A 17,901-nucleotide genomic window follows, 5' to 3' on the forward strand; every position below is an offset into this window, starting at 1 on the left:
GACACCTGTTTTCACCCGAAGGAGCTTTTGGAGCCTCAATGCGTCGAAGTACCTCAACAACTTTACTGTACTGCAGCGCCATCTACTGCTAAAAGTGTTAAACTGCACCTCCTTTCTTTCTTTCTTTCTTTCTTTCTTTCTTTCTTTCTTTCTTTCTTTCTTTCTTTCTTTCTTTCTTTCTTTCTTTCTTTGCTGACATTCTCCTGGCAAGCAGTGTTAATAAAGTGATTTACATGGTGCCTGGCACAACAAGCATTTAGTCTTGTAATACAGCACAAGCTTTTCAGAAAAGCCCTCTTATGATCAGGAATAAAATGATTCTATGCAGCCTTAGTGCTGGAAAGCAACTGTCAGGAATACAAAGAAAATTTGAAATCTGCAGAACTAAATGGCATCTTAAATTCGGATGTTATAGTTTTCTTTCTTTTAACATCTTGAATGAAATAATACAGATTTATTTGTGTCACTTCTCCTTTTCATTGAACTATGGCTTCATTAAGTACACTTCGAATCATTCAAACTGTTCTTTGAGAAAAGAACACTTAACACAAAAAAGATGTTTTGTCCATATAAAAACTGTTTGCTTCATCTGAGTATTCAAAAAGAACATCTCTGGTGCAAAAACACATGATTAATTGCTAATATTCTTTCTATAGCTCTACTGATGAGATGAAACATTTCTCGGTGTACAAGGTTGCGGTCAGCTCCCAGCACACGCAGTGCTTCTCTCTTTCCAGCGGTGTTCTTTTGTGCAGGGATAAAACAGATCGGCTTTGTGGGGGCTCCGGACTCTGTGGGGGCCTGCCACTCACAGGCGGCTCTGAAATAACTCGAGTAGCGGACTTCCAACTATGCGTAGTATAGATGTCCTGCCGCTGCCATATACCACGCTGGGTTAATAATAGGAGCACGGTTGTCAAGCTATTTCAGAAGGGGGGAGTGTCGGCTTATTCTCATTGGATCCGTTTTATCCACGAGTATCTCATGAAGTGCGAGTGGGAGGAGAATTTCCAGCAACGGAGGATATCAAAAATAAACCCCCTCGTGTCCAGGGAAGAGCAGAAAGTATAAATACCCCCGATGTGTCCAGACTGCAGCGGTGCTGGTGAGTGGTACAACAAGACTTAGCTTGGTTAGGGAATAAGAAACGACAACTCAGACAGACTTAAATTAAATACCAGACATACTTTGACCAAGACTGGCTTTACAGCACTGGAAAATCACTTTTAATTTGAAAAGACCTCTGATTTGAGAAGATACCCCTTCGACTGGACTCGTCACTTACCAGAGATAAAGGACATCAGTTTTTATAAACTCGCTGCTTTTTAACCATTCTTGAGTGCAATTTTCATTGCAGAAGATGCGTTCCACTATGTGTTTGATCTTTGTACTCCTGTGCGTAATGGACGCGGCACTTTCCAGTCCATTTGAATCAGAGGATGTTGTACCTGTTCGGATAAATGGAAGAATCAGCGGTCGTTTTTGGAAAAGAAGCGAGGAGCAGCCGAGATTTTTCCTCAGTGCCTTTGGCAAAGACTTAATTCTAAATCTCATTCCAGATACCAGCTTTATCTCTCCTTCCTTCACCATACAGCGCATCAAAGCCAGAGATGTTGGCGCTTTACGCGGCACTTCAAGTGGCCAACCTGTCGCGGATCTTCATCATTTTATGAACCAGACTGATGAGAGTGAAGGACAGCTTAGGAGCTGCTTTTACTCGGGGAGCGTAGATAACGACCAAAACTCGATTGTATCTGTCAGTTTGTGCTCTGGTATCTTTGGCTCCTTCATTACGGAGGGAAAAGAGTATCTAATTGAGCCCAAACTTCGTGGCGGCCTGGGGCCAGACTCTGCAGAGCAGCTGCATGTCATCCAGAGGAGGACATTCACCAAAAGCCGCAGTGTTCCCCTCCTGTTTGATCACGCGGCGGTGGAGAGCCGAGCGGAGAAGCACAATGGGGAAAGTTTTACGCACGGCGACAGTGACGCACAGAGGGAACCTCGCCGGAGACGCTTTGTTTCCGCACCACGGTTCATAGAGACCCTGGTGGTAGCAGACTCAACCATGACCCACTTCTATGGAGATGAAATAAAGGTCAGGCACGATGAACTCATTCTTTCTGCACACTTTGTTTATGGGAACCTAAACGACCCATAGTTTAAGATAGATAAACACATTAGATAACCAAACTGCCGAAGACGTCATCTTTTCCCCCTTTATTTCGTCATATTTTCCTTTAATTCCCCATCCTCTTTGCAAGGATTCATAACCTAGACATATACTGGCAGGGATTTGTTTTCCTGTGCTGCTTCATAAAACATGTTTTGGCAGTGAGGGTGCTTTGGGAGGAAATCGGTGAGCTCCCTGTTTTCCACAGGCTGAGAAAGAGGTCAGGCAACAGAAACGCAAGCAATGCTGAAACACATTCCTCAGGACTTTGTCACGATTTGGCAGCAGAACCTCAGCATCATCCAGGGAAGATTCACAAGGCTTACAATATACATTCTGTAGCCATCTGAACAACTGGCCATTTCCTAACATACATCATGTAAAACACCCAATATTGCATTTGCACAATATTTGATGGATGGTGATATAACATGACAAAACTCCTCAAATTGTCACCCAGTATTCAAAGTGGAGATAAACTAAAAGACTTTTTAAACAATAGTAGGGCAATCCACAATCCTGCCACACTCTGGACCAGCTAAACTCTTGTCTGTTTGTACTTAACACGCTCATCATCTGCCAAACCCTCTGTCTTATCCCACAGTAAGGATGTTAAGTAAATAAGTAAAAAGGCCACCAGGGTCAGGTTAGACTGATGAACTGGGTTTTTGTTGGTTTTTCATTAGAAAACCGCTTACTTATTTCAAATTTCATCAATATGACCCTGGTGTCCGATGAGCAAGGGCGTTGTTAGTTATTTGGAGTCCCAGGCAAAAATCAACATGTGGTTCTGTGGGTGTGTTTACAGCATATATGGAAAACATTTTTATGTGGGAATACCATCCCACCCTAGAAAAAGTGATTTCAGCAAAGCTGATGAAAGACTTTACAATACACATCATGGTACAATCCCCCGCATTCATAGTGATTTACCAGCTCTCCACTAAAACACAACACCATGACAGCACGGTGGAAAACTCGGCCCATTCCTAGCTCCTGAGACATAGTCATGGACAGTGAACAAAAAATACATGCAGACAGTGCTTAAGAATTAATAAATGCAAATGGGAATTTTACTGAATTCTTCACTTAGAAGAGGAAGATGGCAAGGAGCAAAATAGTAGTATTTTCCTGACACTGGTTGCAAGCATAGCGCAAATGTGCAAATACAAGGCATGTGAGTGTATCCAACATATTTTTTTGAAAGCTCATACGTAATCCTGGACCAATACTGTACATCATTAGAGGGAGAAATACAGGCGGTGTCAGACTTCCACAGTGACCAATCACATCTGCTCCTCTCATCCCCTTTAAAGGCAGCAGACAGTTTATTGGGCGAGACTTTTGGAGGAGACTCCAGCCTACTGTTCTTGTCCTCTCCAGCAAGACACAAATACTGCTGATAACATCACAGATATGAATATACAGCAGCCCAAATATCATTGTGTAACATTCAATGCTTTTAAGGGCCAAAGCTGTCACAGTTTGAGTTCATTTAGGAGGCAGAAACTTGTCAGCATGAATAGCAATGTACATCAAGTTATTTTTGGAGTCAGTTTTATCTGTGTGTAGTAGAATAGTAACATGTAGTAGAGTAAACTTTATATTCATCTTACCTTTATTTCAATTGATGATCATTTTTTTGCTGTCACATAGTGACAGTATGTGTCAAAGTGATAATAAGGCTTCACACACATAACGTTGGGGTTTGTTTTTTTTTTCATGATTTTGAATAGGTCTGTGTGCAACTCAGCTAATTAAAGTCGTGAAAAAAATTGCTCTTTGCATTTGCATTGGTGATAAGAGGTGGTGCATGACGGAGCTGATAGATGAAGCAGATCAGCTGATTCTAGCTCATAGTAGATGTTATTTTGGCCAACAAGTAACAAGAAATTGCAGATAGGTTTCAACTAATTTAGAACCATTGTTGTTAAGTGTGTTGCTATTACATAGTTTGTCCAGCAGAGAGTAGTGATAAGTTTACTCTTACGCCGTAGAATTTCCAGCTCAGTACATATCCTGGTCACATTTCTTTGATAATGAATTTTAAGGGATATTTAATACGCAACTCATATGTCACTATTGGACAAAAAAGTACAATATTGATTGAGCTCCAGTCTGTACAGACAGGAACACAAGCATGATTTCATGCTAAAATGGATGTCTGCACCACGTGACCTTCACGCATTTTACTTTGATATCCATCCTCCACTGTGTCTTTGCTCTGTCCAAGGAAGTTCATGTTCATGGAAGTTTAAGTTTGTAAACATCAATGCTTTCCTTTCCTCCTCCACAGCACTATATTTTGACCCTGATGTCAATGGCCGCTCAGATTTACAAGCACCCCAGCATAAAGAACTCAGTAAATATCGTGTTGGTGAAGATGTTAGTGGTCGAGGATGAGGAGGTTGGCCCGGAGGTCTCGAGCAATGGAGGCGTGGCTCTGCGGAATTTCTGCTCCTGGCAGCAGCTCTTCAACCCACCAAGCCAGAGACATCCAGAGCACTATGATACTGCTATGCTCTTCACTAGAGAGGTGAGTGCCAAGAACATACCCAGGTTAGCTTCTTTTCAAAGCTGCAAAATGGCTGTTGAAGTGTCTGGAATAAAACATACCATCATCTACAAATAATATTTTCTATCTTTGATCTGAGACATTTGCTAGATTTTGAGCATGAATCAATGCTCACTTTCGGTTTCACACGCGTCACAAACAGCAGTTCCCTGAGTGAAAGTCTTGTGTTTGTTTGGCTCATCCATCCACCCACCTACCTACATATGCAGACTTTTTTGGTTTTGTAATAAGCCCCCTGTCTTCCTCTTTTGCTACCATCATAGTTACTATGGCCACAAGAGGTTGCAGCCTAACAATAAATATCAGTATGGGTCGTAATAACCCAATTACAATCTATACAGCCATTTTTTTGGGAATGGACTGCTGAGACAGGGGTTACCAACCTCCCATATACAATCAGACAGTTCCATACTTAGGTCATATGATGACATCTGAGCAAACTTCATCCACTGAGGGAAACTCAAGTGGATTCATAAAAAATTTGCTAGAATGTTCTACAAATTTTAAACAGTAGTGGCCTAAGAAGTGATCTTTGGGGAACACCAAATTTCATATATAAAACAGTCATAGTATGATGGGGTTTTTTTTGGGGGGGGGGGGGGGGGGGTTAGCATAATATAAAAGGTATGACCCATAGCGATGGTATAACACCTTCAGCCCATTGTTTTGGTTTACTGACCTGAAATGACATAATTTCTGTAACATAAATAAAAATGTCTGCACCAGCATCAAATGGCAAGCAGACAAAGTTAGCCACTGACTGGTTAACACAGTGGAGGATTTAACAATTTAGTAAACCGTCAATTTAATTTCTAGAACACATTAACCGTGACAACTTTATGAGACCAACAAAATATCAACGTGTGATTTTTCAGCTTGTTGAGTTCTGCCTCCAAGTGGCCAACAAAATTAACTCAGCTTTAAAACTACTCATTATTGGCACAAAATATCTTAACACTGGTATCATGGTTCAAGACTTACAGTGGACTACATGGACTGTTTAGTGCATGGACCAACAGGAACAATGTTGTGAGTGCTTCACAGTTTATTCGTGCAATAGACAGTGGACTGGTATATTTTGTTGTCTATTCAGAAGACAATAACACAGCAATGGTGAGTCAGGAATTAAACCCTGGTGGAATTCAGTCCAGCTGTGGTGCTTAATGTGGCTTAAGAGGCAGCAGACTCAACCACACAACAACTCCTTGATGCAAAAACGTGTTCCAGCAACAAAGATGCATTTTAGGGCCAATTGTGTTTAAAGGGGTCCCAGCTGAAAAAGAGCCCCTTGTTTTGGCACAGTTAATGTCATATTTTGCTCTTTTGAACAACCCAGGAGCACATGTGAGATTAAAGAAAAGATGAAACAAGGTGAAGCTAAGGAAAACCTTTCTAGCCCTTGGGGTAAATTAAGGATGCTGAAAAGGGAATTTGGGGATGGAACAATTGCAATCTTTTCCAAGCAGGGGAAATGTCAACAAACAGCAAATAAACTATGCTTTATAGATGATTTGACAGGAAATAAGTTCACAAGTCCCCAGGGTTTGGGTTGTGATTGGCTTGTCCTGCTGTATTTGGCCGCCTTCTCCATTCTGGTATGTGCATGTTGACAGGGTGTTATCAGACAATACATTAGGCCAGTAACTTCTCTATTATTAAATTTTTATAGTTAAACACCCTGGTTGCAGCTTGATTTGATAGGGTTGGTATTTATCCACCTTCTGAATGATGTTGTGATGGAAATCTGACCCTAGATCAGGGGAATGATGTGTAGAACATGTGCTTTTGCAGTATTGTATTGGATTTGTTGAAGCGGCTTTCAATCAGAGAAACCATCATTCATGCAAACCCAGTTTGTTTTTTTCCACTTCTGTGGAGATATGCTTTGAAATGTAGAGAACGGAAGGTTCCTCGTGGATGAGCTAAATTTAGTGCTGCCACAAATCAGCCTTGACACGATTAAGGCTCTGTAAATGGCGAGGGCTTGAGTGTGTGGCTGGGTTGGGGTCGAAAATGTACGCTATGCCATGTATCACACAGTCAGAAGAGAGGGCTGCTACGACTGGCTACTGTGACAGCGAAACTCAAAATTTGCAGTCTGGTGCATGTTGTTTTTTCACATGCATTTTTGTGGTGTTATGCTGTTTGTGTGTGCTTGCCCACCTGTCTGCCCTATCTGCAAATGCACTGCTGTCACTACTGCTTTGACTAATACACCTTGCTTTGTGTCTGTGCGTCTGCATACAAGAGTGATGGATGCTACTGTAGAACAAGGTGTACAAACACACACTGAGCTGTGTTCGAACGGCAGCTCCAAGTCCAGATGTGTTTTGAATCACAGAGGGTTCTGCCTTGTGGTTTTTTTGAGGCTGAGGCGAGGCCATGGACACGTCCATGTCCGTCCTACACAGCCAAGTGTCTTTCAAGCAGGGAAAGATTTCTGATACACCACACTGTTCATTTTCCCACATCACAGCTCTCAACAGCTGCATGCGGAGGATGTTTATTTGCTTTGTTTTATGATGGAAACACTGAGCAACATGTTTTTGATTTGTTCCTTCAAATATGGCATAAAAACAACAACTGGACACAAATAGATGGTGAAGGTTCACCATCCTACATGATTAATATAACAGTCACTCACGGCTGCCCATACACTATATTTACCATTTGACAGAATAATGTCTTTAACTCTTTCATAGTCCACTCTGTCTGCTGTTAAATGGACACTGCTTTTCAAGGGAAATTGTCTATTGTCTATTTAATAACAATGCATCAAGCCAATACTGGCAACATATTAAACATAGGCTGTTAAAAAGTGTGTTGTCTATTGTGTTGTGGTTACAAATTGAGTGATTACAGGTTCATTGAGGCATTTCTCAATACTACACTGATTGTCCATGCCAAGACCTCAGTCTGAACTGATTTTAATAAAATAGTTAAACTGGATGCAATACAAGTGTGCATTTTCTTGGTTTCAGCGGAGAGTTGTAGTGTTAAATGACTCTGAAGGTGTTTGGCAGCAGCAACAAATCAAAATGTGGCTCATGGCACGCAGCTTTTGTTCTACGGGTATACATCGATTCTGACTGGTATATCACTGTTGAGTTTTGGCATGCTGCTGTGGTTCTGCTGTCCTGTGGCACTTAAAAATGAGCTCAGTCATATTCCACCGGCAGATACCACCCTCAACCAGGACATACCCATTCTTAATGACGTACTGTATGCCACTGCCATTATGATGCTCTGCTGTCTGTGTCTTGTTATTAGTAGAACTTGTACATATGTCACTTAGACTGTTAGTATGTTTCTGCCATTTGAATGCCACATGCCACACCCCACTGGCATATAACAATTACTTACAATTTCAGGAAATTTCTTGCATGCAAATGAAATGGTCACATTTAAGATTCTGAACATCTTTTTTGAAAATTTGAGCGTTGGTATCAGCTTTTCGAATCTGACATCATCATCATCATGATCTTGACACTTCAGTGTTGTCTGTGTTTGTCTGTGTTGCAGGATATCTGTGGACAGAAGAGCTGTGACACACTGGGTGTGGCCGACGTCGGGACGATGTGCGATCCCAAGAGAAGCTGCTCAGTCATCGAGGACAACGGGCTGCAAGCTGCCTTCACAGCTGCACATGAGCTTGGTTAGCTTACGTTTATTGTCATATGAGTGGGCAGGATTTATGGAAAAACTTTTGAAATATTGTGTAACAGGCAAATTATGTGGAGCTTAAAAGCCTTTTTCAGTCAGTCATAACAACAATTTTGTGCACCTGTAAATCACATCATTATCATTGCATTCTTTCCCACTGCAGGTCATGTGCTGAGTATGCCTCATGATGACTCCAAGACCTGCGAGAGGCTGTTTGGTGATCTGGGAGGACATTACCTTATGGCCCCACTGTTTGTCAGCCTCAACAAGACTGCACCCTGGTCTCCCTGCAGTGCTCTCTACATCACAGAGTTCTTTGACAACGGACATGGTAGGGAATATTTCAGGTTGTCGCCCCAGCATGTTAAAGATTACACAGAAGTAAATCCGAAATTGAGCAGCCCTGTGGGGACCTTCTGCCGATGTGGACATCTGCCACAACGTTGTGGCTCTGTTATTAGGGCTGATTCAGAGATGAATAAAACATACTGTTATTCCTCTCATACTCTAATTATGGCTTCTCTGCCTAAACATGTCACTCCCCTTAAATTATGGGTTGTGGGGATAGTTTATCTTGCCCTAGATTTCCTCATCCTTTTCTCTTCACCCTTTGTCTTTCTCTTTGCCTCGCCTCCCTCCGTTGCTCCCTCTCCCCATTTCGTGTTGTGCATCTTGTATTGTTTGTATCCTTGCTAGACCTATCAGTGAACCTTCTTTTCCACTGAGTCATACAATGGACTTCTTCCTGTTCTTCACCCCCTCAGCCAAAAGCAACAGCTGGTGTCAGCAAAATATGTTCTTTATCAGTTGGAAAATGCCTCCAACAAGAACTCATGTGGCTGAGAATGTTCATTCCGAACTGGGGACGTCACTGACAACTCCGAACAAAAAGCTTTTTGAATGTAATAAAGAACTATTAGAAGAACAATGAATAAAGTCAGATTTAGAGTAGTTGTCAAATGTCCAGATTCAGAGCATGAGGTGGCCTATAAAACTGCACTGCATTAGTTACATCTAAATTATTTATTTTTATAGTCAGGACACAACTTGACCTGAATATTTTTCCACTGTTGTCATGCCACACGCAAACAGCAACACATTTATAATTGCCACACTACCACAAAATCCATAATCTCCATAAACCGTAATGTAATCAGCCTCATACAGTGCTGCTTTGTACTGTAACCACAGGGGACTGCCTGCTGGATGTCCCAGAGAGTACCATGCCGTTACCAAGAGAGCTGCCAGGCACCAAGTACAGCTTGGACCAGCAGTGCCAGCAGATTTTTGGAGAGGAGTTTGCCCACTGTCCCAACACCTCAGACAGTGATATTTGTAGCCAACTGTGGTGTCAAGAGGATGGGACAACGCAGTGTTCCACTAAGAACGGCAGCTTGCCCTGGGCTGATGGCACCCCTTGTAGCAGCAACGGGACCTGCCTCCATGGATTGTGCATGTCAACCCAGGAAGTGATGCAGCCGCTGGTAAGACTGCTTTTTTTTAATCGGAAAAACAAGTGGTTTATGTTATAAAAACAAGGCTACATTGCTTCTAAAGAACTAATGCCATGTCGGTCTTACATCTGAAAAGTTAGATTCATTAGCAATCGAACATATCCTTGCTCATTTCAATATATTCAGGGGTATTGCCCCTGCTGCCTTAGTTGGTCTGATATGACCAGTAGCTTATGGTGGCTAATGATAGCTGTTTAGCCAACAGAGAGCAGATCGAGCCAGGCAGGAAGTCAGACACAGGGATAGTGTAGAGGAGCTGTTCAATTCTCAAAATATAACATCCTGTGTAGACTCCCTATGGTATGTCAACAACCATTTAACAACATGCCACTTATGATAGAAGCACAAACATCAAGAAAAATGACCAAATCAAAAAAATCTTAGCAAGCCAAGAACACAGGCAGACAAAACGTTCTGCTTTTAAAATGCTCTCAGTGGCGTATGAAGGCATGCAGAAGACGATGCAGCCGTATCTGCTGGAATTTCATCTTATGAAATCTTTTGCTGTGTTTTAGCATTCACCATTGCCCTGTAGTTATCAATTGAGGGTACGGTGACTATTGCTAAGCCAAAGTTAGATAGTCTTGCTTTAATGCTGCACTATTCAAAATTTTTATATGAACAGTGGGTTGAATGACTATGTGTAAAAGTTTAGTTCAGTTACCATCTGATTTTGCAGTTCCCCACAGCACTACCAAGTTTTTTATAGTGTCTTTGAGCTCATTGTTTTAGTTTTATGGCCCACAACTTGTGTTTTTGGTTCACTCTCACAGCACAATGAAAAAGCTCTGGTAAGACAGTAACAACAGACGGACAAAGTTAGGGAATAGCTGGTGAACACAGTGGAGCATTTTGCAGCTAAAGAGCCAGATGTTTTTCTCGGGAGTTGGATAAAACAAAACAGAATTAGGAAAGGGAATTTTGGATTTACCTTCGTCAGGTTGCCTTTGGGAATGCATTAGCATGTCAAACAAATAAAGGCCATAATGTGATGTTAAACTTGTTGTGGTTCTGCCCCAACCCATAATTAAAACAGCTTCAAGACCAAAGACCAAATTTACATGCAAGACAATATTAAAGCCGCACTCGGTCAATTCACTGTCAGCTGTCACTTTTTGTAAAGTTTTGACCTCATCAACCTTCAAAGGATGTAAGACCAGTTCGCTGTGCAGTCTTTCCCTGTTTACTTCATGTTGCATGTTGCATGCTGACAGTGTGTATTTGCTTAAACTTGCTTGCTGCTAAGAACTGCCTGTAGGTTTTGATGAGTCACTTCCTTTAAAGCGCACTTCTCATTTTCTCAGAAATAGTGATCAAGTTTGTAGTCAGAAAACTTATGTCAGTAACTTTGAGACAATCTCCCTCAGCAGATTGATGGATTTTTTTTCACACTGGGTTTCTGATTCATATTTCTGTGATAAATATGACTAATAGTTTCAAAGTTTGTTCTGCAAAAAAATAAAATAAAATAAAAATAAATTAACTTTCTACTTATGCTGATTTGCCTGATTTGATGCATTTTCTCTTTGATCAACAATATCCTACAATTAACCTTTGAAACAGTAATTGAAGAAGAATGATTGTGTGATTCAATCAATGGAAAAAATGGAAATGGGAACATCTAATATTGCACAGGAGAAGATTGTGTAATATAACTCCAGAACAGATTCCATTTTTATCAACAAACAAGGAAAACTGCTGATTTAGGAAAAAATCTCCATGTTACCCTCCAAACAGTTGTCATCAATACCAAAGTAAATACAGTGTCTCAGTTAGTACAGATATTACACAGCTTCACATTAATGCAGCTGTGTGCAGTTTTAAGTAGGAATGTATGAATGAAAAGTACAGGCTAAAAGTACAGATTACAACAGTGTTGGGTTTCGTTGAGTTTAAATCCAGCTGCTGCATGATGCCTTCTTATATTTCCTTAAAGAACATTTATACATCTCAGTGTTTCATTTTAGCTTGGTTGCCTTGATATCTTCCCCTTGTGTTATGATCACACATCTGTTTATGAACCCAGACGTGCTGGCAGTTGGGATGTTAGCTGCTCCAAACTCATAAAACTTCTGGAAAGGACACCCATCTTAGCAAACGCGCACACTTTCAATTCTGCCGTACAAAGCTGCAGCATGGCAGGTTCCACTAGTGGTGAGTGACACATGTGGCAGGAATGTGGGTAGAGGCAGACAGCAGGCGCGTGCCGAACTTCAACATAGATTTAGCCTGAAGTCACAGCACGCCAACACACTGTGCGGCCTCAAACCCAGAAGCCCAGACTGTGGTTTAGGCTACACAGCTGAGATTGCCTTTGGCACTGAGCTCTAACCAACTACTCTGACGGCTCTTTTTTCCCTCTTTTCTTGCTGTGTTTTACCACAGGTGGTTGTGGATGGCGGCTGGAGCTCATGGGGACCATGGCAGCAGTGCTCCAGAACATGTGGAGGTGGGGTGGAGTTCTCCTACAGGGAGTGCACTGACCCTGTGCCTCAGAATGGGGGGAAGTACTGTGAGGGACAGAGGGTTCAGTACCAGTCCTGCAACACGCAGCCCTGTGACGACAACGAAGGTGAGAATCAGCACGGAGCAGGTTTCAAAAAACAAAACCTGAAGCTGCTGATAGCCAGTGTTTTGATATAAGATAATACATTCAATACACTTTACTATTTTAATAACATTTTTTTAAACTGAATCCAAATATTCAATGGTGCTATCAGATGTTTTTTGACAGTGTAGACAAACAGAATAACTCCACGGGATCTGGAATAATAATAATTGTCTAATTCTTACATCATTCATCAGTCATCTTCGTACATTCCTGCATAGAATCCTGGAACAGGCTAATGTTAGGTGGTTTACCTTAAAAAATGACTTTACAGGTAATGCAAAAGTATTAAATATTGACATATTCAACATATTTGGCTGTAGAATTTCATTTACTTTGTATGACTGATGATTATATTTTCAAGTGCTTCCTGTCAGCACATTGACCTCAGTGTATTGTACACTAAGCTTTACTCCATTTTTCACCTTTAGGAAAGAGTTTCAGAGAGGAACAGTGTGAGAAGTACAACAGTCCCAACTACCTGGACTACAATGGGAATATGAAACAGTGGATACCAAAGTACGCTGGTGTATCTCCAAGAGACAGATGTAAGCTGTTCTGCAGGGCCAGGGGCAGCAGTGAATTCAAAGTGTTTGAATCCAAGGTACAGTTTATGTACTCACAGTTACATTCACACTGCAGCTGACACATCCCAGTATTAATCTTGTGCTTTCGAGTCACAGTGAATAACATTTCTTCAAATTCCGTCTTAAATACAAGTGTGTATTTATTTATGTGTATTTATGTGTATTATATTTGGATTTTGACAACCCAATTCTATTGTAATGCACATTATCTTATCTTATGAGAGTTTATCAATATTGCAGTGTCAAGTAATCTTGTGTACAGATAAGAAATCTGTCAGTTATTGTTAGCATGGAGAATAATATGTTACGACACTGGAGGGAAAGCCAAAAAAATTTGAAAATGCTAATATGTAGACCTTCAATTGATATTCTTTTTAAAAAGTCATTGTCTCTACATCTTAATATAGAACACGAGGTACATCCCAGACAAGAACCAAGCAATCGTTAAAAATGCAACTCAACACTTGTGATAAAAGAATGAAAGATAAAAGAATGAACAGCACCTAGCTGTTGTGCCCCTGCAGGTGATTGATGGGACGACCTGTGGCCCTGATACCACATCGGTGTGTGTCCAAGGCCAGTGTGTGAAGGCAGGCTGTGACCAGGTGATTGGATCCAACAAGAGAGTGGATAAGTGTGGAGTGTGTGGAGGAAGTGGGCTCACCTGCAGAAAGATCACAGGCTCCTACAACAAAGCAATGTAAGTGCTCTAAAAGCGTTCCTTACATTTGAAACTAATTACAATTGTATGTAATTGTCCAGGGGCATATTTGAGCCTCTTTATAATTTGAACTTTCTCTGATCTGATGACAGATTATAGCATAGAAAACACTTTTTGCAGTAATGACAGCAGTTATTTTGAATGCTTATTATATATTTATGACCAAATAGTCAGTCATTATTGGACAGTTAGTGTTGCCTTCATCATTAAGATGGTTTGCTCCTCTCTGCACAAACTTTAAGTGAACCTGAGTATGTGATACTGTAATTTACTTTCACTCTTTGTTATTAGTGAAGATAAACATAGTAACCTTCAGTTTGAATACTACTGCTGTACAATATCATTACAACAACTTCACAGTGCACCTCATATGTTTGGTATTTGTTAATGGCTTTTGGGACTTAAGTCCCACACTGCCAACAACCAGTGGCTTATAAGACAAATACTGCATTTCTCTATCGATAGAGAGGTAAGAAGGGATGAAAAAAAACTAAACAAGTCAGAAAAAGATAAAGAAATAAACACATACATCAAAATTGACCGAGTATAGCATATATGGTAGCTAGCCCGGCAGCATCTTGCCTTCAACTGTTTACATGTAATTGACTCTGTCCCCCCACCTCTGTGCAGAGCATTTACGGCTATAGCAAAGGTTGCCTGCTAATCTCACTGTAAAGTCATTGTACCCATTTTTTATTTGACAAGAAATACATTTGTGCTTGTGTACAGAGATATAGCATGTTAGAGAAATTGTTTGAAATGTTTGGGAATATGCTTATTTGTTTTGTTGCCCTGTGTTAAATAAGAAGATTGATAACACGTTCATAGCTGTGTATTAGATATAAGCCATTATTTGAGCTTTTGAGAGAGCCAAGCTGCTGCCACCAATTTGTATAATTAACCAAGCTAAGCTATGCTAATCGCCTCTCTAGCTCTCTACTTAACACTTACTTAACTTCTCATCTAACTCTCATGAGGAAAGCAAACAAGCATACAGTATTACCCAAACCATTGAACAATTTCTTCAAACTAAGAAAACAAAGTGTGTACATTATCTAAATCCAGTTCTTTGTTTTCTCTACCAGCTATGGATACAGTGACATAGTCACAATTCCTGTTGGTGCGACTAACATTGACATCAAACAGCGGAGCCACAGAGGAATCAAACATGATGGGAACTACCTGGCTGTAAAGAGAGAGACTGGCGGTTACATCCTCAATGGTAACTTCTCTGTATCCACGGTGGAGCAGGACATTCCTGTGTTGGGTGCTGTGCTAAAGTACAGTGGCTCTTCCACCACACTGGAGAGGATCCAGAGTTTCAGGCAGCTGAAAGAGGCCATCACTATCCAACTCTTGGCCACAGCGGGGGACGCCAACCCTCCAAAGGTCAAATATACCTTTTTCATCCCTAGAGATGTGACCTTTAACAAATCCAAGGAGAAAAAGGGCTCGTTGCCATCTTTGCATGTGATCCATCCATTCGGCGTGCCTGACTGGGTGCTGGGAGAGTGGTCAGAGTGCTCCAAGAGCTGCGGCTCTGGATGGTCCAGGAGGAATGTTGAATGTCGAGACAACGCAGGCTTCCTCTCCAGCCAGTGCGACAAAGACCTGAAACCTGTAGACATCAGACCCTGTGGGGATCTGCCATGCCCCATATGGCAGATGGGACCTTGGTCCGCATGCTCACGAACTTGTGGCCAGGGGGAGCGCCGTCGCACCGTCTTCTGCATTGACTACACTGGGAAGACTGTTGAGCCAGAGAAGTGCGATCCGAACAAAATCCCAGAGCCAGTCTCCGGAGAATGTCTCGACCAAGAGTGCTTATGAGGAACATGAGTACAGTAGAACTTTCGGTTTTTGGTCTGACTGCACTTACCAACCATGGATGGATTACTGAATGAGCATACTGGGCACAGGCCCAGGGGCACAAAGTGTAAGGCATCAGAAACACAAAATGACCACAAAGAGACGCAAAACAAATTCAAAGAGACACAAAATGACCACAGAGACATAAAATGACCACAAAGAGGCACAAAGCAACCACAAAGAGACAAAAATGACTGCAAAGGGAAACGAAATGACCACAGAGAGAGACAAAGAACTGCAAAATGACCACAAAGAGACACAAAATGACAATGAAGGGAAACAAAATGACCACAAAGTGACACAAAACAGCTAGAAAAAGTCACAAGATGACTACAAACAACATCTCTAAATTGTTTTTGTGTCTCTGAGATTCTGAGTGCTGGTTCAGCTGCAAAATGCAGTTCAGATGCATCAAATTGTTTTGTGTCTCTTTCAGTCTGGGGGTCTGGCTTCTATTTAGGAGGGTGGGGGGTCTGTTACAAGTCTGTGCCCAGGGGCCCGTCTCATAATCCGTCCATGTTACCAACTGGTCGCATCAAGTCACATCAAGGGCATTTGCCTGAATATTGTTTTGTCATCTTTTGTTGACATTTGACAACCACTATTGAGAATTGAAACAATGGAAATCTACCTCAGGATGTACATGTGATGCCATGTATAGATGCTAGATGAAGGTGCTGTGTGTGTGTTTTCTCCAGAAAGAGAAGTTTTCTAGTCCCACTTCAAAGAGAAACTAACTTTTGGCTGAAGTCTGATATAATCCGCAATATGTCTTTTTAAGTTAGCTGTCACTTAAAGTGGGGCTAGACCAATGGCATGAAACCTGCTGTCAAACACCAGCACAGTGTAAATATACCTCCAATTGTCCTCCACAGAACTCAAACCCCTATAAAGCTTTAATCGAGCCATTTACCTATTAGGTAGGTACAGTACATACGATTGATGCGTGGGGGTTTTAAGCCTCTGGGAAATGCGCTCCTTGCTTATCTTTTCTACACACATGCCAAAATGTGATTTGTGTTAAATGATTGTGATGAAGTTGTCATGTTTTTCAATGGAAAATTAGCATTGTGGAACTATGGGGAAACCATTCAGTGACTCTAAATCTGACAACATTTTGGACTTGTATTAGTGTGAGCTTACATCAGAACAGATTGTTTCAATGACAAACCAGATGTGTAGAATTTATAGAAATTAATAGAGTTTGACTTTACACGGTGTGTAAAAGCACTCAGCTTAGATATTGACCAGAAAACCCATGACAGAGAATTTCCCTCTGCCCTGTAGTTTAGTTAGTCATCCTTTTCCCTGGTGCATTACAATGCCTTTGGGAGGAACAGTGGTACAAACAATCTGCAATGCAACAAATGTTTCTTTGTAGGTGTTATTATTAAGTTAAGTGAACATACTATCTATCGTGTATATGAAAAATAACATTATTTTTATTCATTTCCAGACTTGTATTTGTTAATGCATCATATGCAAACACTCACGGTTGTTTTCAGACTCTTGTATGTATATTTGATTTCTTCATTCCTGTTGTTAATTTACAGTATGTTATAAAACAAAAGAGATGGAGCATTAGGCCTATATCCCTTCAGTGAAGGACCATACTATTTTATTATTACAGCTTCCTTTTTAAGCTATTTATTTTTGTAAAGTTTTTACCTTGGACATGTAATTAACATGGCAGATGCTGCTGTCTTTGAGAATTTTGTCGATAAAAATGGTCAAATAAACACATTTATGTCAATACATGTTTCTCTTTTACTGTGACTTATCCTCTATGTCAACTAAATGAAACTTTATGAACCATTTCTCCAAATGTCTGCATACAAAAAGTGTTACAACCCTCTCCTTTTCTCTCTTGTGCAAGCTTTATTTCTTGAGGATTCTTCTGTCCTGAATAGTGGATGCATATCAAAAATTGTGCCAATATCAGGAGGAGCCATATCGCATAATGAGCCATTTATTTTAAACAAATGTTCAAGTTTTCCATGTTTTCCAGAGCACCTTTTAAGACTATTGTGGGTCACTGAAACCTACCAATGAAGGTCAGACTAATGGAATTCTTGTAGGTGGGGTTGGCAGCTTTTATAAGCAGAGTGAGGCAGATTTCATTGCTGGTTTTACAAACTGAAACTCCTTAAGATGTTCAGTAAAATTCTCCCACACTGGAATAACTTCTCTGTTC

The 17,901-nt window shown here is 41.0% G+C and overlaps 1 protein-coding gene across 1 annotated transcript; it reads left to right on the forward strand.

Moving 5' to 3' along the window:
- The first annotated feature begins 1,095 nt into the window (after positions 1-1,095).
- On the forward strand, positions 1,096-17,458 carry LOC139336890 (A disintegrin and metalloproteinase with thrombospondin motifs 8-like). Its single transcript, XM_070971192.1, has 9 exons — positions 1,096-2,095; positions 4,467-4,706; positions 8,268-8,400; positions 8,572-8,739; positions 9,600-9,892; positions 12,308-12,494; positions 12,962-13,134; positions 13,642-13,817; positions 14,924-17,458. Exons 1-9 carry the CDS (start codon positions 1,361-1,363, stop codon positions 15,666-15,668), a joined length of 2,850 nt encoding a protein of 949 aa, XP_070827293.1. The 5' UTR covers positions 1,096-1,360; the 3' UTR covers positions 15,669-17,458.
- The last annotated feature ends 443 nt before the right edge of the window (positions 17,459-17,901 follow it).

Source organism: Chaetodon trifascialis, chromosome 9 (genome assembly GCF_039877785.1).
Source record: "Chaetodon trifascialis isolate fChaTrf1 chromosome 9, fChaTrf1.hap1, whole genome shotgun sequence".
NCBI lineage: Eukaryota > Metazoa > Chordata > Actinopteri > Chaetodontiformes > Chaetodontidae > Chaetodon > Chaetodon trifascialis.

Coding starts and splice junctions, on each gene's coding strand:
- LOC139336890 (XM_070971192.1), top strand. CDS start 1,361: ATGCGTTCCACTATGTGTTTGATCTTTGTACTCCTGTGCGTAATGGAC. Junction 12,495..12,961: donor GCCCTGTGACGACAACGAAG/GTGAGAATCAGC, acceptor TTTCACCTTTAG/GAAAGAGTTTCAGAGAGGAA. Junction 13,818..14,923: donor GGCTCCTACAACAAAGCAAT/GTAAGTGCTCTA, acceptor TTTCTCTACCAG/CTATGGATACAGTGACATAG.